Genomic DNA, 25,918 nt, shown 5'->3' on the forward strand with positions numbered 1-25,918 from the left:
GCTCAACGTTCAACGTCAATGCTCCCCGCTGGTGGTAGCGTATCTGTCCTCGAGGTCTTCCTGACCGCCGAACCCCCCTTCGAAGTCGTTGTCCCTCCTACCAGCGGCAGCCGTGCCCTTCGCTCCCATCTCAGCTTGGGCGGCTTGGTCGCGAATCGCAGCCAATTGTTCTTGCTCCTGTATAACGAATAAACTATCAATCAACGGCGCGGAAGACTCCACCAGATACGCGCTGGCCTTTTGATGAACGTATCGTGCTTCCTCTCCCTGCTCCTTCAACTTCCAGGTTTGATCCTTCATACTCAGCGTCTGAGCAAGCCGCTCTGCATTCACAGGGATGACTATATATATGTGCTTACTTCTGCTGTTTTGCCGGACGACATTGTGATGGTGTTATCAGTACAAAGTGCACTATGGCTGCGCATACACCGTAGGTTAGGCTACGTCATCCGAAATCACATGCGCCTCGGAATTCCTAAAAACATTCTGGGAGCAAAAAAAAACATGCATAACGGATGCGATGAGGTGCGAGCTACTGTACAAACAAACATGGCAGTATAGCGTACGGCGATAGGGTAGATCATGATTGGGCATAGGAACCGTTGATATGGTTAACATTGTTCTGGGTAGTTTGCGCCAGCTGCCCGGCATGCTGCTGGTGCTGCTGGGCCTGTTGCTGGAGAAGAAGAATTCAGACGAAGTTCCTCTGTTCACGAACTAGTATACATACCCGAATAATACTCTGCAGGCGTAACGCCTGCTCCACCTGCTCCGCCGTGAGTTGCGAAGGGAGACCGGTTGGGGTATAATAATTGTTTAAGTTACCTGTAGGTCGTGCTGGATTGACTGGAACATTATGTCCGGGATTGGCCATTTGTGCAGACGATGGGCGGGACAGATTAGGTGCAGCAGATGGAAGTGATGGAGATTGCTGAGGGATTGCCGGGGAAGAACTCATCGCCCGGGCACCGTACGCAGGCGACAAGTGGGTAGCGCTCAAAGCCGGTGCAGCAGCACTGAGGCTACTCGAACCTGCCGCTTGTAGTTGTGCCTGTGCTAACGCCCGGGCTTGTGCTGCTTGTGCTTGCATAACTTGCGTCGGCGACAGACGGGCATTTGCCAGGGTCATAGGGTTCGAAAGCCTTTGTTGTTGCGAAATACCGACCTGATGAGTGCGGATCTGTGGGACGGGCGGTGCCTGCGAGAGTGCGCTACTTTGGGTTCTAGGAACTCCGTTTAACGCCGCTTGCTGCTGCTGCTGCTGTTGCTGTTGCTGTTGCTGCTGCTGCTGCTGTTGTTGTTGTTGTTGCTGCTGCTGCTGCTGCTGCTGGAGCTGCTGCTGTTGCTGAAGAGAATGCTGCGGCAGTCCTGGCGCTTGTTGCTGTTGCTGGTTTATAGATGAGCTCCGGCAAGCCACTACAAACGTACGCAGGAACATACCGCATTCATTCTTTGTGTCAATATCTGTTGTCTAGTCATCTCCTCATTCCTCCTCTTCATTATGGCATCCTGAGTTTCTTTGGCTTCTTTCTCCGCTTTCATACGGCTAAGTTCTGCAGGAGTCAGCCTGGGCATCTTGTTGTATTGGCCATGAGTGTCATGAATTGCTGCTGGCTTTCTCTGAAGGGCTAGAGTAATGAGTCCAACCCAGTCAGTAAATCACGAGGAAGGCTTAAGTCAGCATGAGTTTACCCAGGTTTTTCTGTGCAGCCTCCCTCTTCTTATTCGACTTGCGAATGGCCTCCTGAATCAAAGCGTGTCTGCGACGTTTCTTGGAGTCTCCGCCCTGAACGACGGACGCAGCAGCGTTGTTGACAGCGGTGGCTGCCACACTGATACTGGTAGATCGTCCGTGTCCTCTCGTGGTCATCTGAGTAGGAGTTGGCTGAATGTGAGGCGGGACCTCTTCGTCGGCACCGAGTGCGCTTCCATCCATTGAACCACCAGGTTGGGGTCGAGCATCCCAGCGGTTCAAGCAATCCAGTGCACTCCTCCTGTCCGTTGATATTGTGACTTTGGACGAGTTAAACACATCCGCAATCAACGGCCAGTTATTAGGGTACTTCTCAACGACCTGTTTGAGTAGTGTATCGTCTTGAGGGGTCCAAGTCTGTTCAACCCGCTTTTTATCCTTTGTAGATCCCTGCATTTGGTGCGGAATTGAGGATGGAGAACCCGCCTTGCTCCCTTCAAAGAGACCTACACCAAAGTCAGGAATATAATACTTAAAAGAATACGGAACTTACTACACATAGCGTCTTCAATTATTCGAGGCATTGCAGATTCGGAATCGGCAGCCACCGGAGTCTCGTCAAGGTCGTGCCAGTGGCCATCCCTCCAATGTTTCCCGGGCTCCAAAGAGCTCAGCAGAGTGAGCTTGTTATACATGAAGTCATTGAGTGGCACGAGTTTCGTATATGTAGTATCTTCGGCTCGCTTGTTAGGATCGTCCTTGTCCGCCCTCTTCTCAGACTTCTTCCGGTTTTCCGGAGTCCCAGAGGACGAAGGATCAGGAACATCAAGAAGGCCATATGGCTGTAGGTCGGGGAAAATTGCAGCAAGATCGGACGGTGGAGGTGGTGCCGAAAGTGAATGATCCTCAGTGGTAAGCTCCGACATGGCTTTCACAAGGTCAATGTCGTCGAAGTAGATGAAAAGTTTATCAACGTCAGAATAGAGGATCTGCTCTCGGAGCGGGGCATAGAGATTCGACCTTGGCTTTCCCTTTTGCTGCCCATGAACAGTGATACCTTCCAACCTTCCCAGCAAGGGGTTTTGGGAAGTCGGCTTCAACCCCGAATGTTCTGCTTGCTGCTCCCGGCTAGGTTCTTCTATTTTCGGTTGGTCATGCTCTTTCGATCCAGATTCGCCATCGACTTCCATCGCATCGCGGATTCCATCTTCACCAGCACTCCGCAAAGCTGTCAGATCTTCAATGTCTTCCAACTTCGGCTTGAGTGGTTCAAGGTCCTGGGTTTCGAGCCCATTTTCGACAATCTGCCCGATCTCCTGGTCGTGTAGAGTCTCCGCAAGCGCCACAGAGGGTGCAAGGGCGTCAAGCACATCCTGTTGCTCCTTCTCTTGCTCCTCTTCACTCTCGTCGTCTGTAGCGTAGTCATTCGCGGGAGTGTTGGTTTCTCTTGAGTCTGCACCACGATCCTCGTCTACACCTTGAGATTCCATGAAGATGTCAGTATCTCGTAAACTCGCACCAGCATCCTGGTCCTCTAAATCTTCTGGGCGCGGGGGTTTCCACAATACGCAGATACCTCTCCGTAGCCTCTCTTCCAAGGTGCCTGCTTCATGCCAATCCATCACTGCTTGCGCCAAATTAAATGCCAAAGCGATTTTCCAACGGCGCTCCTCCCGAAAATCAATGCGCATCCATTTCTGTGAACGTGTGTCAGAGTGAACTGTTTTAACCGTTTGGCGAACTCATATAGATGTTACCATTTCGTCCATCAAGTAGTCCCAGTGAGTTTTCGTCAGTCCGCCTACACCTCTCTGCTTCTTAGGCTGCCTGAAGCTCCACTGCCCTGCGTCTTTGAGCATCTCGATACGCTCAAGAGTACGTATTAGCTTAAGTTCGGTCAGCGCGACCTATGTTCCGCAACACTGAGCTACCGTAATGATTAAAGAGTGCATTCACTCACATTCCAGTCCCGCGTGCTCAGATGCTTCGTAGCCTTAGACATCTTCTTCCAAACAGGGTTTGCACGTATTATCGCGCCCCATTTGTTCATGCCCATAGGGATCCACTCCTCTCTTTTACCTTCTCCACCGTTTTTCTCTCTCTCCTTCTCGCGTCTACGCTGTTGCCTCGTAGGTTTGCCTTTACGATTAAATTCTAAAGGCAGGCTGCTTAGCGGTGGCAAAGTATACTCCTGATGGCATGGGGAGTGAGAGATTATTGGGGTGTAAGAAGATTCGGCAGCCATCGGCTCTTCAGGCGGCCCAAAGTCCAGATTGAAGACTGGCTCAACCAGGGCTGAGGGAGGTGCCATTATCACGTATTCCGGTGGCCGTCTTGGCTCAGGAGATGGAGGAGGGGAATCGTCAAAGGGAGACATGAACCGCAAAAGACTGGCGACTGTCTGTTCACTCTCGAGAGTGACCGGCGAAGTGTCAGTTGGCCTTTCCTCCTGCATTTCATCTTGCTGAGATGTAGTCGGTATCTCTTCAGGTGTTTCCGCTGGCTCTTCCTCAGGGGCGTCCCCTAACGGCTCCTTAGGTGCTTCCAAAGGCTCTCCCTCGGGTGCTTTCGAAGTCACTTCCTCAGGCGCCTTCAATATCTCCGGGGATACCACCTCAGAAGCTTCCAGAGGCGCTTCCTCAGGGAGGTCCTCCACGAGTTTCAGAGGCGCTTCCTCAGGGAGGTCCTCCACGAGTTCCATAGACGATTCCTCCTCCATGGGCTGCATGGGTGACGACACAGGGGAAGATGCAACTTGCATCTCAGGAACACGAGAAGCATCTCGAGTGACAGTACGAGATCGTCGACTAGATGAAGCCCGAGACCGTAGTGGTGGAGAGGTTGAGCCAATGAGATCAAGCTCGTCATAGTCATCATCGCTAGGCTCAGAACGACGTCTGCAGCTAGGTCTTGCCTTCCGTCGCACGCTGCTCTTTTGCGGAAGGGATTCTAGGATCAGGATATCGTCTGACCCAATGTCCTGGTCTGGTAGAGTTTCAGAGTGAGGGCTGGCAGAGTGCTTGGATACGTGTTCGTCAAGTTCCATGGACACCGCCTGTGTTTGTTGAGCCTCTGGATATTGCAATTCTTCGACTTCCAAATCAACTGTCCCAGCTGGAGAAGGAGGCGCTTCAGACATTGGAGATTCTACAGCAGCACTCTCTGGACCAGCTGCGGTGGGTTCACCATTGTCGGAGCCCTCCAGCTCAGTTTCTGGCGACATGGGTAACATCATCTCGCTGTCCAGCAAATTGGATATTTGACCTGACTCGGGACTTGACAAAGGATTCAATATTAGCGCATTGACGGCAAACAATGACTCACTTTTTTTCCAAGTCAAATCTATCCAAGAATATCTGCATGTCCTCGCTTCCGTCTTGATCCACATAGAGAACGGAACCCAACTTCTCCCGTCTCTGCATTAGATGGTACATCTCACGGAGAAGGTCCTCCCTCCGTTTGGATATTTCCCTGAATTACGTCGTTCAACTTGCATACATAAGAGCAAAATCTTAATAGACACTCACCGTAACTGCTTCACACGATCTTCCACCATAACTTCAGCTGGTTCAGACATAGTTCCTTTGTTGAGATGTCAGAGCTCGCAACGACGCAGGAGGTAAACTGGTGTTGGGATGAGGGTTTCTTCTCCTACGACGATATAGAGTCTTCACAGGTATAATTACCGAAGTGGCTGGGGGTATTGAAGCACGAACAGCCACAAGCGCGTCGTGACCGTAGGAAGCTCGATAATTTAATCTCCGCCAAAGCAGTCGAGTTTCTCAAAACCTCCGCCTTAACGTCCGTGACCGTGACAGTGGACACCTCGTCGGCTTAGTCTCAGTGGGCGCAAGTGGCTCTGCGGTGGAGACATTTACTAGTAGGAAGGCACATTGGGCACCAGAATGAGGGAAATAAATTCTGCGCTAGTCGTACTATAAATTATCGGATGCGCTCGTGTGCCCAAGCACGTAAACCTCAAAACTCACTAGATTGTAACTACGGGTATCAGAAAACGATGCAGCTGTACACACGAATGTCAAGTGACCATGTAATGAAAGAGGGATGAGTGGTTGCAGAGCAATGGTATGAATGTATGAATGTCCAGGGTAGTGTGTTTCAGTTCAATCAACCACTTCCCTTCGACGACGAAACAGAGTCCTTCTTCCGCTTGCCTCCAAGCTGACCGATCTTCTTCAGACCGGAAGATATGCTCTTCTTTTTCTCGTGTTTACTGCTTGAGGCTGCCGTAGAGTCATTTGGATGGGAGGATGCAACTTCAGCCTCTGACTCATCTACGAGCACCACATCGCTCTGTGACAACTCGTCAATGACACCCGAGATGCCACCCCCGCCCACGAGTTTGATGGGCAGGTCAGGACTCTGCGCCCGGGCATCTTCTGCGTTCACAATTACGGGGGAATCCTCCTCAGACTTGGTAGAATGATCGGGAGATGTGTCGGTTGACGGGTTCAGTGGTTGATCAAAGGCACCTTGCAACGTCGGTGCGGAGTTAGCGAGTAAGTCGATGGCCGGTACAGCAGCAGTAGCAGGCTGACTGGGCACCATTGGCTCGGGGGAGTCGGTTAAAGATCTGCTCGCCGGTGTAAATGGCACAATCGTGGAAGCGGTGGACTGTCTTGAAGCTTCCGGTCGTGAAGCAGAGGTACTATGAAGGTCTTCAACAATCTCCGGCATGATCACGTCTCCGCCTGCTTCCAAGTCAGAAGTGCCCGGTATAGATGACATCGGGTCAATAAGAGTCGGAGTGGGGAGATCCACGGGTAATGGAGCTGGAGGCTTTGTGACCGAAATCGTAGGTATCGGTTGTCGAGGCGCGTAATGACTCTTGTTTGTCGCATTACCGAGCGGGGTTGCGAGCGCTGATGTTTCTTCCTCGGTCTCGGAGAGGACAGGAATAGGTACCTCTGCCGCAGAGCTCGCGGAAGCAGCGATCTGTAGACGGTCAAGCGAGAGTGTATCAGGCCCAACCTGTGGAACGATGTTATTGGCATCATCGGGGAAGGAGATAGACGGCCAGATATTCTCACCTTGCCCTTCCCCGATGGTAACAGTGGTGGATCCGATGCTATTAATCCAGCATCTTGCCACCTCCGTACACTGCGATCTGCCCAAGCTTCCAGAACGTTCCACCCTTTGTACTCTCCAGTCAAACGCAGACCTCCAGTGCCCGCATCGCCTCCCCCATCACCCTGACCGCCACCGATACCGTCGAAGAAGTAGCTTTCATAGCCAACAGAATCTTCGCTACCCTCACTTCCGTCGCTGCTGGAACCGAGCTCGTAACCCTCCCCGCTTTCCAGCTCGTCTACGAAGTGCGCCAGCCACTTCGCCCAGCCGCCCGCACCGTCACCTCTCCACATTACTACCTTGGTATCAAAGTCACGTCCGAAGACGATTACTTGACCTACCGTGCCGCCTTCTCCAGGATGCATGTCCACGCCAAGGTAATTACCCGCTTTGTCTGCGACAAGTGGGATCCATCCTCGCGACGAGTACTCCTTCCTAACCCAGCCTGAGGGTATCGACTGCATGACCTGCCGTAGTTGCTCGTTTGCGCCAGTAGCTGGGTCTTCGTCGACTTCTCTCCAGAACCTCCACTCCTCCAGAACATCCTCCAAAGGTAACAGAGTCAACCCAAAGAAGAGACCTTCTGAACATCCTGCGGCGGATTCGGCCTCTTGGCCGTCCACACAGAGATAAGATTCGCGAACTGTTGGCGGAAGCGCGAAACCAAATGACATCTCAATCTGCGCTAGGTCCTGGGGCAAGATACCGTAATTGAGGGTGTCACCTAGTTCGGGGTATTCTCTGGAAAGCCACGTGCGTAGCCGATTCCAGGTATCAGCCAAGGGAGGGTAAGGTGGTAGTGGTGGAAGGGACGCGCTATGAAGAGGAAGGATTGATGATGATTGCCTGGAACGTGAGCTGGAATCGTTGGAAGGCTATTCAGTGAGCAGTGCTACGAGCAGACGAGTGAGACGTACATATTAGGAACGATGTCATATATGCCGGGGGACGTCTGTGGTGGGTATGAATACGAGGAGTTAGCAGACGTCGGCGTGCTTAATGAGTCTCCGTTGAATGCGTCTGGATGGGGGTGAAAGCCGGGTGATGAGGTGGGAAGGCTGAACGCCTCGTGGGTGGAGGACATGGCTTTGCGAGAGTTGCGCGTATTGCTTGACGACGAGAAAAGACTTGCAAACCAGCTCATACTGCACTGGCTACCCACAGGTCGGTGAGCTCAAACGGCACAACGAACAAGTGCAAGTAATCGTGAATTGATGAGGTAGGGTGGAGCTCGCCCGACAACCGATGCCCCGCGTCCGGCTTGTTATGGAACTTTCTGAAACAACCGCCGGGTGTACTGGGTCCAACACGGCAACGACAGTATTTAAACGAGAATAGAGCCGTTAATGAGTGCAGAACGTCCAGACGGCGGAGGAGAGAAGACTAGTGCTGCAGACGGCCTGACAAAACCAATCCAGTCCGAATAGGCTCGGGTCTTCCGTGATGTCACACGCTGCACGCGGTATATACAGTACCGCTAGCGCTCAGCGACGACGACGGGGACGACGACTGGACAAATGTAAATCTTACTCCGTCAATACTTGGCTGAAACAGCAGATTCAGCTGCATCGGACACAGTCTCAGACGGTGCGTGCAGTTATCGTGTCCTTCCGATTGCTTCTGTCGGGCGTTTGGCCGTCCAGGGGATAACGATGATCTCGACGGTAGTTTACACGAAGATGAACGCTACGAGGAAGGGATACTGTAGCTTATATTCAAAGGACCGTTTTTCAATCCACTATTCGATGACTCCGGCCGTGGGTGTGGCATCACATCGGTGAGTTTTTGATGGTCAGGCATCAACGTCTGAGTAAATTTATGAATACAAGTGCTCATTGGTGGGTGATCTCCACGGTTAAGGCCTTGAGGCCCGGTGAATGAGTACCTCTCGTCATCCGGAGAGAGGAAATAATTCCGGCAGGTACGAGTCTAGTCACTTGAACTTTTCGTTAACTTCCCAAAATCCCTACTCCAGCGCTTTGAGACCACGGTGAATTAACGGGGTACGCGGTTATCAGCAGGGAAAACCTCTGGAAGGGTCAGACTTACAAGGGCGATCTGTGGCACGCTATTCACAGACAATCTGTATCAATTCACATTCTGCATTGACAGAATCGTGTTAGGTCCGCGCCGACGCCATCGCCTGGGAGCTCATTCGTGTACAAGATGACTTGTTGGTATGGACGAGTAAATCCGTGAGTTTCTTTGGCTCATCGACGCTTACAGATTCTGCTGCCGTGCATATTTTCAGAGAGGTTCACTGTCGGAGAAAACGATGGAGAGCCAATTGCCCCACCAAAGTTCTCTCTGAGTGCATTGTGGGTGCAGTCTGGATATCTCTGGCAAGCTTGTAGGCCGTGTGTGCAGACATCCACATACTAATCGCGATATGTTTCATTATTAATTTCAAAATCGGCTGCAAGATTGTCATGCATGTCAACGCCAGCGATCTTTGTTGGTAGAATTGAAGCCGTCACAATCGAATTTATTTGCAAACTGATACGCGCTCGGTGGTGCTTTACGTGGTTTAGTTCTTCATTTCTATGTTAGTTGTCAGGATGCTCATGTAGTGAAAAGAATATTCACCGCAAGCGGAGAAGCTTATGACTATGTTTCGACGTCATTGCCTTACCTCTACACCTCCGTGAATGTCGTCCTTGGTGCCGACCGAGCTGCCTGGCGTAATCCAACCTCCGGTCGCTGTTGCGTCGAGATTCCATTGGTGTGATGTCGGCAGTATTCTCACTCACCTCTTCTGGATCGCTCAGGGACGTCAAACAAGCTCATGAGTAGGGAAGCTACGTAGGTACAGGACACTAGCCACCTCGCCAAGAATTGGATAAGGTTATTTGTGTGAGTGGGGTTCGACTGCCACTTGTGGACACAGGAAGGCAATAACGCTCGTGAGACTTTGTCTCAGACGCGGACGACGTAGTGGATGAAGACGAAAGTGTGGACGGACGAGTAGCTTCAACGTTCGTGAGATGCTGTCACTGTTATAACTGTAGGATAAGAGGTACTGAAGAGAGTTGGTTGCGGGATCGCGAATCATATGTACGGAAGTCAGAGAACAAGCCCTACCAACCACCGGTCTGTGCTGCCGCCGAGGCTCATTTCTTCCGCCTACCCGACTTGGGACCTTGTGTCGCAGAGTCAGTCGTGTTGATCTTTGTCGGTCGGGGCCTCAAATGTTGGGGGCTGAGCTGGCTCTGTCCCGACTGATCTTGGAAACCTGCCCCAGATGCTTGTGCCTCAATCTGCCTCCGCTTCGCCATCAAGCGTGTGATAGGTCCTGTGTAAATTCCATGGGACGCCGAAGGTACTGAAGAATTCACCATTTGCTCTGAATTTGCACCAACGGGCTGGCCGATCACCTTTTTTTTCCGTGAAGGGGGTTTCACAGGCACGGAGAGTGTAGTCTCGGAAGCGGACAGCGTGGCGGATGAAGAGAGCCTACGGACACGAGATGGCGTTAACACTCGTGAGATGACTCTGTCGCGGGTAGTCTCGGACGCGGACGACGTAGTAGACGAAGTAGATGAAGTAGACGAAGGCGAAGGGCAGCGATGAACAGCTATTAATGTTCGTGAGACTGTCATTGTTCGATATCTCGTGAGTGTCGAGAAAGTCTTGCCAGAATGCATTGAGTTTCGCAGGATCCCACATCCGCGCATTGAAATCCATCGCCGCATCCAGCCATTGTTGCATCGTAGGGTTCGAAAAATGAATTTTGGATGTGTACCGCCGGTCGAGTTGGTTGAAGATTTTGCCCTCGCCAGCCATAACCTCGCCAAAACGAATCACAAGTTGGTCGAAAATGTCGGCCACCACTTTGGACAGAGCTTGCGGTGGCAGATCATGATCTAACCACAACAAGCTGCAATACAGTACAACCCAGAGCAGCGACTCCATGTCGTCCTGGATCGTCTGAGCTTCTTCCTTCCAACTCAGCGAGCGCTGTGACATAAATTGGAAGGTGCCCTAAGGGCGATAAGCCAGTGTTGAGAAACTTCTTCTGGATAAATTTGATACTCACCACGTTTGCGGGATCGCGAGCCCTCCCCTCAGCTGTTACTAAACATGAAAGGCTCCAATCAATAAGATATCCGCGCCGTATCATGCCTACTGCGTTGGGATCCCTGAATAGGATGATATTTTGTAGACTGACGTTGCGATGTACCCTGCGTTTTGCAGGGTCTTCGACATTCATGGCGCCCATGATCGCTTTAAAGGCCAAGAAGATAAAATGAGGAAGATGCAGCAGAAAATATAACTAGTTGCATGCCTTGATATGCGTCAAACGTTCCACAAAGAAGCTCCTGTGTCCCTTGGAAGTGTTGGAGTCCATATCCGACAGTGCCCGACACGAGTCGATAATGCACGAGAGGGCGCAAAGGAGCTTGGTCACATTCAAAAGGAGCTCGATTGCATTCATAAAGAGTTTGATCGCGTTCACGCTTGCACACCCAGTGAGCTTGCCGAAACCGATCAGACCGCGTACATTGCGTGGATTATCAGTGTACGCTGCAAAGGAGGAGTAGGCCAAGGTTTGAACACACACCTTGACCGCTTTCGACGCAGCCATTTTCCTTTACCTTGATTTTATTTATGTTCAACTGAGGCTGTCGTTCCAGGACGTCTCCGTGACAGATCAACTGCGGAATATTAGGTACTCCAGCACGATGTAAATCCGCCAAAATCTCTCCCTCCGTTTGACATTCGTTGTTGCATCGCCACGTGTCCTTTAGGAAGAATACTGCTCCTGTCGGGCTACCTGCGTCCACAGCCCAATAACCCCTTGTCCCTCGACCCATCATTGAGACAGGCGAGACCACTGGTCGAGATACCAGGAGTCTGCGCTCTTCAGAACTGTTGTTGACCATGGCAACAGCAACTACGGTTCCCGGCTTGTAGTGTTCTGCCATGGCGGCAATCAGACTTGTCTGGTCACTAAAACCCAGCTGGGACTCGACATGCCGTTTGATTGATTCGCTGAAAAGCTTCTCCTCCTCCTTGGTCACGGACTGAACGGTAGGATCATGTCCACGCTGCGACTGCGAGGCATGGGCGTACCGCCACAGGAATTCACAGATAGGCCGTGCATTGTTGTGCAGGTCGACCGATTCTGAGGCGATCGCTCCAGCGCGGTCCCAGCGGATAAGCCGGACGCGCGATCCAGACAGCGCGACAGAGAAGTAGCAGCTGCGATGTTGACGAGCACACGCCTCGGTCACGCATGCAACGTTCCTCCCCAGGCCCTGTTCAGCCCGTTCTCGAATTCCTTCATTGTCGGTGATGAGAAAAAAATGGTGTGAGGGACGACCATCACCAGGAGCTGGATCTGAGAAGGGGTCCAGACCAGGATGCTGCTGGACTTCGATGTACAGGTCGGCGTAAGCAAGCGAGCTCGTGACTGTTGACTTCAGGTTTGCCATGTCAATGACCTCTTCGGAGAAGCAGGAGACATGGGGGGTCATTGAGCCTATCTCCCCGCGATTCACGCCGAATGAGGTTGTGTCTACGAAGACAAATCCAGGACATCGTGGCCGAGACTTCACGGCACCTCGTCCGGCGCAATTGAGCGCAATTATCTGTAATATTTCAGCATGTGTGATCGATAGAAAAGCCTAAATACTGCACCAATGGTTCAATGATCTGCTGCCTGTGGTCAGCTTCTGCCGGCACATCTTTGAATGCCTTTGCAGCAGGCGGCATAGCAGACATATCAGTCCTTGGCAGGAATTCTAGAAACTGGTCAACAGGCATTGCACCAATCATAAAGGATTCGGAACAGTCTGCGAATTCGCGATACCGCCTGTCGACATCCTGGTCATTGTCCTCCTGTTGCCACACCTTGTTTTCACAATTATTCTTGGCTAGCGGCGTGGCTATTGCAGGATTTGTAGGACGAGAAGTGTGAGCGCCGTGAGTTGTAGAGTTTTCACGGTGATTGAAGGTTTTGCGAGAACGAGGCATGGTGAATAGATGGAAGTTCAACGTCCAATTAAGTGGTTGAAAGTGCGCTCGACTCGGAAGTCAATACGCGGTCACGTGTCAGTGGGCCATAGTCACGTTTCCCGTGCCGATTTCAACAAGCGACGGCTACTACTGTAGCATTTCGACCAACCCGGCCAGTCACAGGTCACAGGCACCTTGGCCGGCCGGTTTTTGACCTGGTGTCACGGGTCACAGCCATGCTGGCCGGGTGTGACCAATGTCCACAAAAACCAATTTCTGGCGGCCTGCGGCGCCAGGGTGTCTGCGGGGTAATATCTTGAGTTTTCTGGTTCTACCTGAGGTCCAATTGACTGCTTGGCCAGTGGTGGTGGGTCACGGCTGCGAGGTCACTTGGCCGGCTTGGCCGGTTTGTCCGTCCTGTCTGCTGTCACACCAAGGTTGGCCGATGTGGTCACAGGTCACACCCGTGGCCGGGTTGGTCGAAATGCTACAGTACTAACACGACGATAGAGCAGCACTTACGGAGGCCAAAACCATACACGGACAGCAAACTCGTCGCTTGTGGTCCCCGTAAGGTAATCCCCTAAAGATGCAATAGAATTAGTGTTCAAAATCTCGTCGCATCATGCTCTTTTTCGGGGAGGCAAGACCACGGCTATTGAGCAGACAGGAGCTCCGGTATCGCCACCCACAAGTTGAAAGTGAGGTGCCACTGCAGCATGACCCCCAGTCAAAATGTTGAAAATTTAGATCAAATGGCGTCAAATGAGCGTGTAATCTCACGAATAAGGTCAAATAGCATTGAATCATGCACAACGTCACCCAGTGACACCAACCATCAACAACATTATTACTCAAGCTTTCCGCGGGCTCTCTATTGTCTGTCCACTGGAGTCGAATGTTATTGACTCACTTACTGGCTCACATGTATCACAACATGTATTTCATCCGAATAGACTTCGTATTTGTGCTACCGTAGCTTGCGTCTGATATCAGTGCCATCACTCGTACAGTCTGCCAAGCTAAGTCTTATTCTGACATTGGTTGGCATCCGTGGTATGAGCACACAACAGGATGATGACAGTGCCTTGTACTACTGCAGATGCTTGAAGTGCCAGGAGGACGGAAAACTTTGGCGCTCGCGCTCGACTTGGTATCAGCACAAGCGCGAATGCGACGTGCAGATGAGGGAGGGCAAAATCCCACCAGCAGACCCTGCTCACTGTGTACCAAGCACCCGAGTACTCCGTCGAAAGTACAGCCAAGTTGAAGAATCTAAGTCTGAGACCACTGGCAGATGATCCCGTCCTCGTCAAGAATTTGTCGAGAATGGTGAGGAATCCCACACAGCATCTACTCCACCTGTTCCTAGCACATCGGATGATGGTCCTTTGCATGAAGAGGAACACATGGTCCTCGATGCTGCCATTGATTTCAGCGAACAAGTAAGACAAGTGTTTACTGAATAAGATCCTCGTACTAATTACAGCTTCCTGCTGCCGCTATTAGGATCCATCTGCTGAAGCATTCGGATCTCTCGGTGGACAGGAGTTACCACCGATGGCTGCAGATAATGTTCCCCCTGTCCCCACAGGTGGTCCTATCGGTACAGCGGTAGTGCTGCCAACTACTCATGAAGCTCCCACATTTTGTATCCCCGTAATCGACACAGCCCTTAAGTTCATTCATGAACTAAAGTCGAACCCACTAGTGATAGACGAGAAGCTTGACAAAGGCACACAATGGCGGCTCCATCATCCTCTCACTGAACCGATGGCGTTGACTCCAGATGAACAGCTTTCAATCAAGCTGTTCCTTGCAGATACAGACGGCTCTGAAAAGATATACAATGAGGTGCGAGAGGCAATTCTGGAGTGGCATCCAGAGGACAAGATCCTTACGCATCACTGTGTCAAGAGGAAGGTTGCAGAAATCAGCGGCATCACTCCAATCCTTGAGGATATGTGCCCGAACAGCTGTATCAGCTATACCGGCCCATTCAAAGACCTCGACATTTGTCCCTACTGTCACAAACACTGCTATGATCCTATTCTTCTCGCTTCATGTGGAGATAAAAAGCCACGCCAGCAATTCAATACCTTTCCTGTTGGACCCCAGATCCAGGCACGATTTCGCTCACCTGAGAGCGTCGCTGACATGCAGCATCAGAAGCAAATCATGGCAGATGTTCTTGCAGAGCTTCAGCTGTCCGGAAAGTTGGATATCATCGAGGATATTCCTCATGGGTCAGACTTCTGGGATGCCTATCAACATGGTCAGATTGCACCAGATGATGTCTGCCTGATTTTCTCCATGGATGGAGCACAGCTATACGAGCACAAGGCATCCAATTGCTGGATTTATATCTGGATTTTGGTTGATGTCTCTCCAGACAAGCACTATAAGAAGAAGTATATCATGCCAGGTGCCATCGTACCGGGTCCTAACAAGCCAAAAAATTCAGATTCATTATTGTTCCCAGGTTTGCATCATGTCACTGCACTTCAAAATGAAGGTTTGGCAATTTGGGATGCTTCTCAGGATGTCACATTTAAGTCACATCCGTGGATTTTCTTAGCTGAAGCTGATGCCATTGGTGCACCTGAATTAACTGGCTATGTCGGCCACCACGGCAAAAAGGGATGCCGGAATAGATGTGGGCGCAAGGGTCGCAGAAAGCCGGGAGGTTCACACTACTATGCCGTGTGTCTTAAGCCTGACAATTATAGTGAACATGGTTGTGACGACGATGACTATGAGCCATCCGATCTGCCGACTGCATCACCTGCACAGTACAAGCAAGATTTACTCTCCATTCAGGCTTCGACATCGACATCTAACTATGAAGCACGGCGGCTCGAGACTGGACTCTCCAAGTCTAGTATCTTTTGTGGCTTGGCACCGAGTTGTACCCTTCCCGTTCCCCTTCTATTCCCTGGAGACATCATGCATCTCTTCGGAATAAATATTCCAGATCTTCTCCAAAAGCTCTGGCGTGGTCTCATGGAATGTGACACAAAGAATGAGGATAGCTGTTACAAAGCTCCTCTCTGAGGAACGCGTGGACGACTTCCGCCTCTACCTTTACCGATCACGTGACAATGATGTCACAGAGCCTAGACTGACCATGTGACAATGACATCACCGACCACATGACCATGATGTCATCATGGTCATCGCCCTTATCTACCCGGCACGGATCTACCAGATCATCTGATGATATGCGCCTTGTGCTCAAGGCATGTTTACCTCATGTACAAGATCCAGACACAGGACGCACTTCCTATCACACATGCGACAAAGGCATGTTTGCCTCACCTTTGCCTTACCCTTACGATACAGATACCGAACCTCATGGGCATGGCCCTAGACCCTGATACATGCGCTAGATGCACGACGACCCCGCTGCTGCCTTGTCTTTGCAGCACGACCTTATCTCCATATGGACAGATTGTCTCTCACGCAGAGTCATGACTGACTCAGCATTCTCACGACCGTGGGACAGGTATACGAACCCTGTGCCCTTGTATTGATACCGATGGACCAATCGTAGTTCTAGTATTACAGGTAGACAGACGCCTGTACTCGTATATAAGACCGAGAGGACAAGCCGGAGTCCCCATCTTGTCCTGGTTACACATCAACCAGTTTTACCATCTACATCTGTGCGACAGATCGACCTTGGTCCGCAGACAGTGGCCAAGCGTTCATAAGACTACTCCACTGGGCCGACCTCTGGTCATCGCTATGACTGGAGGTCGGACCCCTCACGATTGACTTGAGCCCTTGCGAAGGCCTAGTCACTGACGACGACGAACCGGATGTACGGTGGCAGGACTGGCCCCCGTGACATTAGGACAAGATAATTTTTCCTTGCTCAAGCTTCTATGCTTTAGAGCCGACACACTCTTTGATGACGACCTTTGACCTCGACCGGTTCACAGACAGTGACCGTGTCATGACTTTGACCAGTTCGCAGACAGCGACTGTGTCCTTTGACCTCGATCTTGTCCCATGACATTAGGACAAGATCTCTTTCCTTGGCTCAAGCTCCTATGCTTTAGAGCCTGATGACCCTGACTTGACTGGTTCACAGACAGTGACCATGTCATGATACATTGGAACGACGATGATGACTTCGACCAGTTCGCAGACAGCGACTGTGTCATGAACAGACAGCTCTCTTGACCGAACAAGGCGACAGATACCTTGCACTTGATGACTTTGACCTTGTCCATTGACATTAGGACACCTGTGATGACAGAGATGGAGATACCGCGATTGACACTCTATTCTCTCGATATCCAACATTGGAACAACGAAGAAGACACTTGTCTGGTCATTCCTAGGTGAGACCAGATTTTCGAAAGACAATTTATTGGCACCTTGTCCGAGACGAACTCTCAAGAGTTTACCCTTCATTGGGTGACTCTCAGGGGTCGAATCCCCTCATGCGAGGAAAGCTACGACATGTGTAATAATCAAAGACATGTACGAGCTGCATGTGACTGCGAATCGGAAAGGTTTGGCCACCGTAGAATTAGTACCGATTCTATGGACCGTGATGAACTGAGGACGGTGCGCAGCCTTTGACGAAGGACTTAAGTCGCACACTTGATGATCATGGCTGACAACACCGAGTGCGGCGAGATACCCACGGTGCAGATTGATCCCGGGAACGGCAACCCGTATAAACCGTAGACTCTTAATTGAGTCCGATCTGATGACCATTTGATGATTGTGATCCCTGAATGGGAGCTCGGACTGAGCAAGTGGACACTCGCTCTCCACTATAAACAAACGATAGATCTTGGCTGAGAACACCCTGCATGGCGAGTTACCTGGGGTGCAGAAAGATTGACAACTCGATGCCATTACGAGTTGATGACCATGGAATGTTTGAAGATACCGCGAGTTGACACTTCAAAACCATTCCCTGTCGAAGAGGCTCTCGACATTAAAGAAACCGACAATCCGAAGAAGATCCTGATGTAACAAAAGAATCTGAACGATGACCGTCGATCACAGCTCTCGACGATAAAGAAACTGAACCTGGATGAACCTTGAATGACATAGTAAAAGGTTCTGACGGAAGACGGATCCTGGCTCTCCGTATAAACCAATGATCTATACCGAATCTAGGCCAAAGGTTCGATGAGGCGACGATTAGCCTGATGATTGAACTTAACAAGAGATTATATCACCGAAGAACGACTTGGAGTCAACGGTACATGACACTCCAATCCCCGATAACGACACCTGATATTAGGAAACCCCTAATGGTCCTTTGTTGACCACCACGATGACGACTCGAGCATGATCAGACAGACATGACTCATTCGATGATGTCTGGAAGTCCCAGACGGTCCTTTGTTGACCACCACGATGACGACACCCGATGCTAGATGCCTAAACAGGTCTAGCAACCCTCGACGATCAGACAGATCTCGATGGGCAAAACTACTATGAATGACAGCCTTCGATATGGCACTTTTGATGACATGTGTGGGGTAGTTCCCCATGAATAGAAAGGATACTGGGTCACGGCCGATCCTTGGATTTGATGTAGACTGTTGTCTCATCATCTGGAAGAATAAACTTGACAAACAGATGAAATTCGATATACGACACAGCGATGAATAGGGCATCCATGGAATATGGATGGAGGTAGTCGATTTCATTCGACACCAACACACGACAAGACCCGACATGAAATATTCGATGAAGTATCATGCTAGGCCGGGGTAGTTCAAACCTAGGCCGGGGTACTTTAATGATGAAGACATGAAACTGGACATGAAACCTGAATGGGAGCTATCACTCACCAGAAGACGATTAACCATGCTGGCATTGACGATGACCAGCCAACTAGACGATACTTGTCCGCAATGACTTGAAACTAGAAGACGATACTTGTCCGCAATGACTTAAAACTAGAAGACGATATTTGTCCGCAATGACTCGAAACTAGAAGACCCTTGCTGCCCACCCTCTTTTTCCCTTTACGATTTGTTACCTGTTTTTATCGGTTTCAGATCCAGGGTATCTGGTTTTTTTGAATGGGAGCTGATAGGGGATAGTAGGCGAGGATGCATATCCGAGCCAAAGGAATGAGCCCGAGTGCCCAGGTGACGAGGAACGAATGGAATCGAGGAGTGACGAGCAGAGTCGAGGAACGACAAGAGTAATTGAGGACGAGGAACCCTCCCACAAGGGCAAATTTTTTCCCCCCCTCCTCCCTTCCACCACACTCTCTTTCCATCTTGCGAATTTTTGAAGACATCACTACACTATGAGCCCTCCTGATTTTTAGGCCGGGGTAGTAGTAGGGAAGAATGGGCAACGCGAGTTGACCATTCACCGTGCGAAAGCACAAAGAAACAAGACTATGATAGGGGATAGTAGTAGGGAAGAATGGGCAACGCGAGTTGACCATTCACTGTGCGAAAGCACAAAAGAAACAAGACTAATGGAAGACGATGAACATAGCTGAATAGCTTATGAGAAGAAGACGAACAGAAGACTTGCAGTTGGAGCGAGCAGTCCTAAAGGGATGCGAGCGACAAGCAAAACGAAGTTTGCGAAGCTGGATTAACACCCAGGTTAATTTTTTCATTTTCCGCCTCTGATTTACCCAGAATCATGCGATGACATGACACGATGAACAACGATACATGGAATTTCTCCACTCCATTTCCCTACCGACTTTCTTGACGACTTCAATCCAGGGAATTGAAGACCTGAATGGGAGCTGATGTTACAAAGCTCCTCTCTGAGGAACGCGTGGACGACTTCCGCCTCTACCTTTACCGATCACGTGACAATGACGTCACAGAGCCTAGACTGACCATGTGACAATGACGTCACCGACCACATGACCATGATGTCATCATGGTCATCGCCCTTATCTACCCGGCACGGATCTACCAGATCATCTGATGATATGCGCCTTGTGCTCAAGGCATGTTTACCTCATGTACAAGATCCAGACACAGGACGCACTTCCTATCACACATGCGACAAAGGCATGTTTGCCTCACCTTTGCCTTACCCTTACGATACAGATACCGAACCTCATGGGCATGGCCCTAGACCCTGATACATGCGCTAGATGCACGACGACCCCGCTGCTGCCTTGTCTTTGCAGCACGACCTTATCTCCATATGGACAGATTGTCTCTCACGCAGAGTCATGACTGACTCAGCATTCTCACGACCGTGGGACAGGTATACGAACCCTGTGCCCTTGTATTGATACCGATGGACCAATCGTAGTTCTAGTATTACAGGTAGACAGACGCCTGTACTCGTATATAAGACCGAGAGGACAAGCCGGAGTCCCCATCTTGTCCTGGTTACACATCAACCAGTTTTACCATCTACATCTGTGCGACAGATCGACCTTGGTCCGCAGACAGCGGCCAAGTGTTCATAAGTCTACTCCACTGGGCCGACCTCTGGTCATCGCTATGACTGGAGGTCGGACCCCTCACGATTGACTTGAGCCCTTGCGAAGGCCTAGTCACTGACGATGACGAACCGGATGTACGGTGGCAGGACTGGCCCCCGTGACAATAGCAAGGATACATGGGATTGGATATGTCTGGTTGGGGATGTATGGAAACAGCATGGCGAGCAGGTCGCAGCGGCAAAACAATTTCTTCCCAGTTCATTTGATCGCCCTCCTCGTAATCCCGCTGAAAAGATCTCCAGTGGGTATAAGTGCTGGGAATTTCTTCACTGGTTGTACGGCCTCGCACCAGCTCTTCTTCATGGAAAACTTCCTGACAAATACTGGTGGAACTTCTGCAAACTCGTGGCTGGTGTATGAATTATTTTCCAGTGCCACAGTGATGCCATACAGCATGCAAAAGCCCATCAACTGCTGTCGGACTTTGACTATGAGTTCGAGGAGCTATATATTCAGCGCAAGGTCTCTCGAATGCATTTTTCGCCACAATGTATGCATGCAGGTACCCATGCTGCAACTGAGACTTGCTGAATTGGCCCTCTTATCTGCTCATCACAGTTCACAATGGAACGTACTATTGGGGACCTAGGTGCCGAGATTAGGCAGCCATCAAAACCTTTCGCAAACCTTGCACAGCGCACACTTCGTCAGGCTCAAGTCAATGGTCTTAAAGCTATGCTCCCTGACTTAGACCCTGGCAACAAAACAGGCACCTCCCGCAACACACATATTCGTGATCTTGGCAATGGGTACATCTTGCTTCATTCTCGTGAAGATCGACCCCGAGTGGTGCGAAATTGCGAAGAAATCGCTATCTTGGAATACTTGGAGAAAGTTGGTGGAGCTCAGGCATGCCAGGATTGGGTGTCGGAAGAGTCCTGCGTGCAACGTTGGGCACGATGTCACCTTCCAAATGGGCAAATCTGTCGCAGTGCATGGAAGGAGATCGAAAATGATCAATCACGTATCTCACGCAATGTCAAGGTGCGTCTATTATGGCTGTTTCTGCTGTACGAACGACGAAGACTAAATTAGCCATCATTAGTTCGAAGTAAATTCAAAGCTTAAGTTTGCCGAAGTCCTCTATTATTTTCAGTTCAAGGTTGACAACAAGGATCATACTCTTGCTCTTGTGTCTCTATACGGACCCCCGAATCCTTCGCTACTCCGAGCATCCTCCGGGACAGTTTGGGCAACTTGCGCGGGAAATGACAACGCTCTGGCTGTCATCAATGTAAAGGAGATCATTGCATGTATCACTATGACTTGTGCTTCACTCTCATGTGTGCATGGAATGCATGCGACATACTTTGCTATGGACAAACTCGGAGCAGATATCGGGTGTATGAGTGAAGCAGACGAGCCCCTCGTAGAAACTGATGGAGAAATACCTTACTTAGACTGATATCTAATAGTAGGCTACTACAGTTAGACTGTTTCACTTAGTTGTTCTGAAGTCCAATTTGCCTAACGAAATGCAGGACATTGTTGTGAAGTCTGCAAAGTGCACAGTGCATTTCCCGAAAGAGAAAGAAGTGCCGTTGCCACATAGTAGGACCATCACAGTCTTCTCGTCGAGTCTCTACCATCACACCAGGGCATGCACTAAATACAGCTGTGTGCACTGGTGTACTCAATCTCTGCTGGGTATTCTATCCCCCCTTACTAATGTCTTCACACCTCTTGTCAGTTCGGAGCTTCTCCAAAAGTCCTGTCCCAAACGACGTTCTTATTAGCAGTACTACCTCCCTTTTGGACTTCGAGTCATCGACTTCAGTGTCTTCTAGTCCAGCTCTAAGCACAATTGACAGTATTTTACCTGGCATCATTGGCTCACATCACAATTGAGGGCTCTATGCCTCACAACAGGAGCGTGCATTCTCACCCCAGATAAGCTACATCTGTTAAAATCCGCTCAGATTTCGAGATGCATTAATACACACTCAGCCCAACATATCCTTAGCCTACGACTCTAATAGTAATGAATACCAAGAATTGCAGATCCATTATGTTTCTCAGGCAGACCACGATACACTCATTCATTCTCGCAATAGCGCATATCTTGTGCGGTTACAACAGGTCAAGCGTCTTGCATTAGAGAAGGCTAGTTTACATACCCAGTTTGTTTTATACAAGTCAGTCTCTCTTCCAATCCCCATCTGTTGTTTACTGACACCGGCATGCAGGAAGCTATATGATGAGCTTATCGAACGAGTACCTCAACTTATCAGCACAAATCCCTACCCTCCTGACGTTCCCAGCACTTCTGCACCAACATCTAGATCAGTAACACCAGGTGTAGCTCCATGTTCTCACAGTCGTGTTGTGCTTGGCCTTAGTCTCGACTTTCCTGAGGTATCGCCTTTGCCTGCTTATATTCGCTACAAGGTCAGGTCGGATTGGACTTCACGTGAGAAGCCCAAAGTTCGCAAACAGGGTCCTCACTCTGAGGATATAAATACAGGTCAGCTTTACATCGAGGATGAAACTGGAGAATCGGTATGTGGTCACGTTGCCAAGGAGATTTGCACAACGGTAACCTCTCTGTTGCACTCACTTGTATGGAGTGGTCAAGCAGCACCAGTCTCGACAGCCCTCGGTCACGAAGCACGTGTCTACCTACATGCCACCCTCGCTCGTCGCTTCCCCATGCTTCTATACTGCCAAGGAGGCATGTGGAAGATCGACATGCTCATCTCCCAAGTATACCCTGGGTTCCAGACAAACCATGGATCCAAGGGCGACTCTATCAAGAATGAGCTGTTTGATCTAATGCTCAGTGCTAGTCATGACCAGACTTTGGTGCCCACCAAACACAGGCAGGAATCTGAGCCATCTACGCTGCCTGAAATTGAGCCGAAGCAGAAGAAGCCTAGAAATCGGAACAGCGGGGCATCCACATCAACAATGGTCGTTGTCTCGGGCTCGGATCAACCACCCGCAAATTATCTACTACAGTCAAACCCTGTCCTCATAATTTCCTCGCCTTCTCTGATCTGTGCATCTGTACGCCATTCGACACCAGCTATTCTCCAGGTCAAGGCTCCTCACTTCTCTCCCATCCCAGATTTTAGTGGTACCGCATCAAATAATACCCACGATGGCAGGACACCTGCGACAGGCGAGGATGAGGTGATGACTGTGGTCCCGATGCAGGTGCGGGATATTGACAACTTCTGGGGTGCAGAGCGGGAGATGCGAGCCACAGTGAGTGAGAAAGGCAAGGCAGTGCCAAGTAGAACAGGTGAGAAAGGCAAGAGGTTGGCATCAAGCATGCTGGCTGAGAAGAGCGAGGCGGCAGCATCAAGCCTGAGCACGATAGGTGAGATGCGTGAAGTGGTGTCAAGTGAGACAGTACCACAGAGCATGGCCGACCAGAGCAGTGAAGTGGCGACGGTAGGCAATACGGATGAGACGGTGTTGACAGCGGTGAACAAGTCGACTAGCGAACATAGCTCAATGAGCAGCATGACGGTCGGTGATGAGACCTCGACAGGGATCACAGTGTCGATGGATGCGAATATTGAGATGACAAGTTCCGAGCACGAGGGGGTCGCCTCAACATTGAATTCTCTTCCATCAAATCTTCCTCCAAACACGAAGGTGCGTGTATTCACACTCTCCGTTGAGAATCAGATCATAAATCTCACAGTCAGATTATTCTCATCATCAAACCATTGTGAGTTTCACACATTCAATTCTGTTGCCGCATAACCTGACTTTATTAACAAGTGGAATCACACTTCGTCAACCTCGACAAACACAAAACTCGGGAGACTCAACATCTGCTAGCGCCCCTCCCCCCCCCCCCCCCCCCCCCCCCCCGGTTTCTGTGAATACCATCGAGGCAACGACCACCAATGTGAACTTAAAGGCAAAGGGTTCATCAAAGGGTGCGGCGAAGGCTGCATCAAAGTACAAGCCTGATGTCATCAGTGAACAGTGAGTATATTTTTCTCTTTTGTTTGTATTGTACTGATGGTGGCCACACTCTCATTGACAGGAATCTTTTTATGGGTCGCATGATCAAAGAGAACCCCGACGGTCTCTTTACAGAGTACCAATCGGCATTCTCGACACTCTCCCCTGCTGACCGTGATGTGAGTCCAGTGTCTTCTCCTGTATATGTTCTCATTGTAGTCTAAGCTAATCTGATGTCTCATTTACCATAGGCACTTAAAGCAGAAGTAGCGGCCAAGTGAAAATTGGTATGTTTCATCTGAGCTTGACTTAGAAGAGCTAAAGTCTCACTGAAATCACAACAGCGTAAGGCGCACAGGGCGTAGAAGGATACCGCGTACACTGCCGGTCTGAGGATTTGAAAGTTGTGGCTGCGGAAGTCTTTTCTGATTCTCGATGCTACAGTTTACAGTACATCCATTTAATATATAGCATTTGGTGGTATTCGAGGGTGTTTGCTCGCGTAGCTTCAGAAGTGTGTCAATGAGATTCGACAGTATTCAACTGCATGCTGGTATGGTAATTGACAGCATTCAAAGTAATGTGCTCGCGTGAACTGACTCGTAGGTAAAATCATCGAATGACATCTATTCACATCGTATCCCCTGAAAATATTTGACTGCATCTGATGTAAGTTGATATCAATCATTCCAGTCTCATTTTTTCTATCGACATCAAATGTCATCACACGGCAGTAAATACTGTGCCACTATTCGATACCATTGGACCTAAATTTTCGACGTTTTGACTGGGCATGACCACTTGATGGATAGACCACCCGCATATGAAAGACGAGCGGGACACACATTGATTAATTAGTATGTCGTTAACATTGGCGTATGATATCGGGGACATGCGCGCCATATGTCGTGAGTCATGTTTGACGGCATCCAGGTAGACTGGGAGGTGACGCTACATCAGGAAGATTCCCACAAGCGCTGTAGTGCAACATAGGCTACATTGTCACGGTAGCGCTGTCGCAGGTCCCCCTATACATAGTGCTCTGTAGTCACCTGCTTGAGCTTTGTAGTGCAACATAGTAAGACTTGCAAACGATGCTGGACAATATAATTGAAGGTTGGGTGAAAGTGCCATGTCACTGTAGCCTGTGTAGCACTCTGTAGGGAGATAAAGCTGGAGAGCAAATTAAATATATTTGATAGCGACTGTAATTGAACAGTCCCCAGTGTCTACTACACAATGATAAACTCCCCCGATGCCACACTTGCATTTACAGCCTACCGGTCTCACTCAATAATGCTGTGATGGTGGTCCTCAGTCAGATAGCGATAACCAAAAGCACTGCTCACATCTGCCTGACCACTTCATTCAGCTCACTCTATACATCTATGCAAGAACAGAGAAGACGCACTATTAGCGCCATCAATGCGGCCATTTTTCCACACCGATCAGGTTGTGTGTACATGTGTGCAGTAAGAACACTGACCTGCACTCAGCATGCCGAGCAACACCAGGAAGGCAAGCCCGATCACGCACACATCAAAGTGCGGATAGTCCAACACCAACACTGCAGAAGATCACCTGGTGGTTCACCTCATGGCACATCTATTAGTGAGAAAATTTGAGAACAAGTACGGCATTGGTGCGATGAAAAGAGGGACACCGTGAGCTGTGCAATATCCTGCCAAGCGGACTCAAGGCCCATGCTATGGAACGAACGGGGTGGACGTGACATGCTGTTAAGGGACAGCACGCTGGATGATGAATGAGGGTCCAACCTCTGC

General features: G+C 50.0%; 7 protein-coding genes across 7 annotated transcripts; 2 read left to right on the forward strand and 5 right to left on the reverse strand.

Annotated features, from left to right (window-relative positions):
* Positions 1-15: 15 nt before the first annotated feature.
* On the reverse strand, positions 16-383 carry SCP_0404370 (hypothetical protein; the record flags this gene model as incomplete). The annotated part of the gene is made up of 3 exons (XM_027757171.1): positions 16-177; positions 238-294; positions 360-383. The coding sequence occupies 3 exons, from the start codon at positions 381-383 to the stop codon at positions 16-18; spliced, it is 243 nt and encodes an 80-aa protein (XP_027612972.1).
* A 197-nt stretch (positions 384-580) lies between these two features.
* Positions 581-5,270, reverse strand: SCP_0404380 (hypothetical protein; the record flags this gene model as incomplete). Its single annotated transcript, XM_027757172.1, has 9 exons — positions 581-676; positions 731-1,387; positions 1,441-1,628; positions 1,693-2,199; positions 2,247-3,390; positions 3,451-3,600; positions 3,654-4,968; positions 5,018-5,164; positions 5,221-5,270. 9 exons carry the CDS (start codon positions 5,268-5,270, stop codon positions 581-583), a joined length of 4,254 nt encoding a protein of 1,417 aa, XP_027612973.1.
* A 551-nt stretch (positions 5,271-5,821) lies between these two features.
* SCP_0404390 (KNR4/SMI1 -like protein) lies at positions 5,822-7,868 on the reverse strand (the record flags this gene model as incomplete). The annotated part of the gene is made up of 3 exons (XM_027757173.1): positions 5,822-6,685; positions 6,745-7,642; positions 7,702-7,868. The coding sequence occupies 3 exons, from the start codon at positions 7,866-7,868 to the stop codon at positions 5,822-5,824; spliced, it is 1,929 nt and encodes a 642-aa protein (XP_027612974.1).
* A 2,026-nt stretch (positions 7,869-9,894) lies between these two features.
* Positions 9,895-10,122, reverse strand: SCP_0404400 (hypothetical protein; the record flags this gene model as incomplete). The annotated part of the gene is made up of 1 exon (XM_027757174.1): positions 9,895-10,122. The coding sequence occupies one exon, from the start codon at positions 10,120-10,122 to the stop codon at positions 9,895-9,897; it is 228 nt and encodes a 75-aa protein (XP_027612975.1).
* Positions 10,123-10,237: 115 nt separating this feature from the next.
* On the reverse strand, positions 10,238-12,760 carry SCP_0404410 (predicted protein; the record flags this gene model as incomplete). Its single annotated transcript, XM_027757175.1, has 5 exons — positions 10,238-10,765; positions 10,821-11,008; positions 11,070-11,258; positions 11,346-12,375; positions 12,425-12,760. 5 exons carry the CDS (start codon positions 12,758-12,760, stop codon positions 10,238-10,240), a joined length of 2,271 nt encoding a protein of 756 aa, XP_027612976.1.
* A 1,391-nt stretch (positions 12,761-14,151) lies between these two features.
* Positions 14,152-15,796, forward strand: SCP_0404420 (hypothetical protein; the record flags this gene model as incomplete). The annotated part of the gene is made up of 2 exons (XM_027757176.1): positions 14,152-14,187; positions 14,252-15,796. 2 exons carry the CDS (start codon positions 14,152-14,154, stop codon positions 15,794-15,796), a joined length of 1,581 nt encoding a protein of 526 aa, XP_027612977.1.
* A 7,066-nt stretch (positions 15,797-22,862) lies between these two features.
* Positions 22,863-24,415, forward strand: SCP_0404430 (hypothetical protein; the record flags this gene model as incomplete). Its single annotated transcript, XM_027757177.1, has 4 exons — positions 22,863-23,816; positions 24,088-24,155; positions 24,217-24,313; positions 24,386-24,415. 4 exons carry the CDS (start codon positions 22,863-22,865, stop codon positions 24,413-24,415), a joined length of 1,149 nt encoding a protein of 382 aa, XP_027612978.1.
* Between the last annotated feature and the right edge of the window lie 1,503 nt (positions 24,416-25,918).

Source organism: Sparassis crispa (assembly GCF_003851025.1).
Source record: "Sparassis crispa DNA, contig_000003F, whole genome shotgun sequence".
Classification (NCBI taxonomy): Eukaryota; Fungi; Basidiomycota; class Agaricomycetes; order Polyporales; family Sparassidaceae; genus Sparassis; species Sparassis crispa.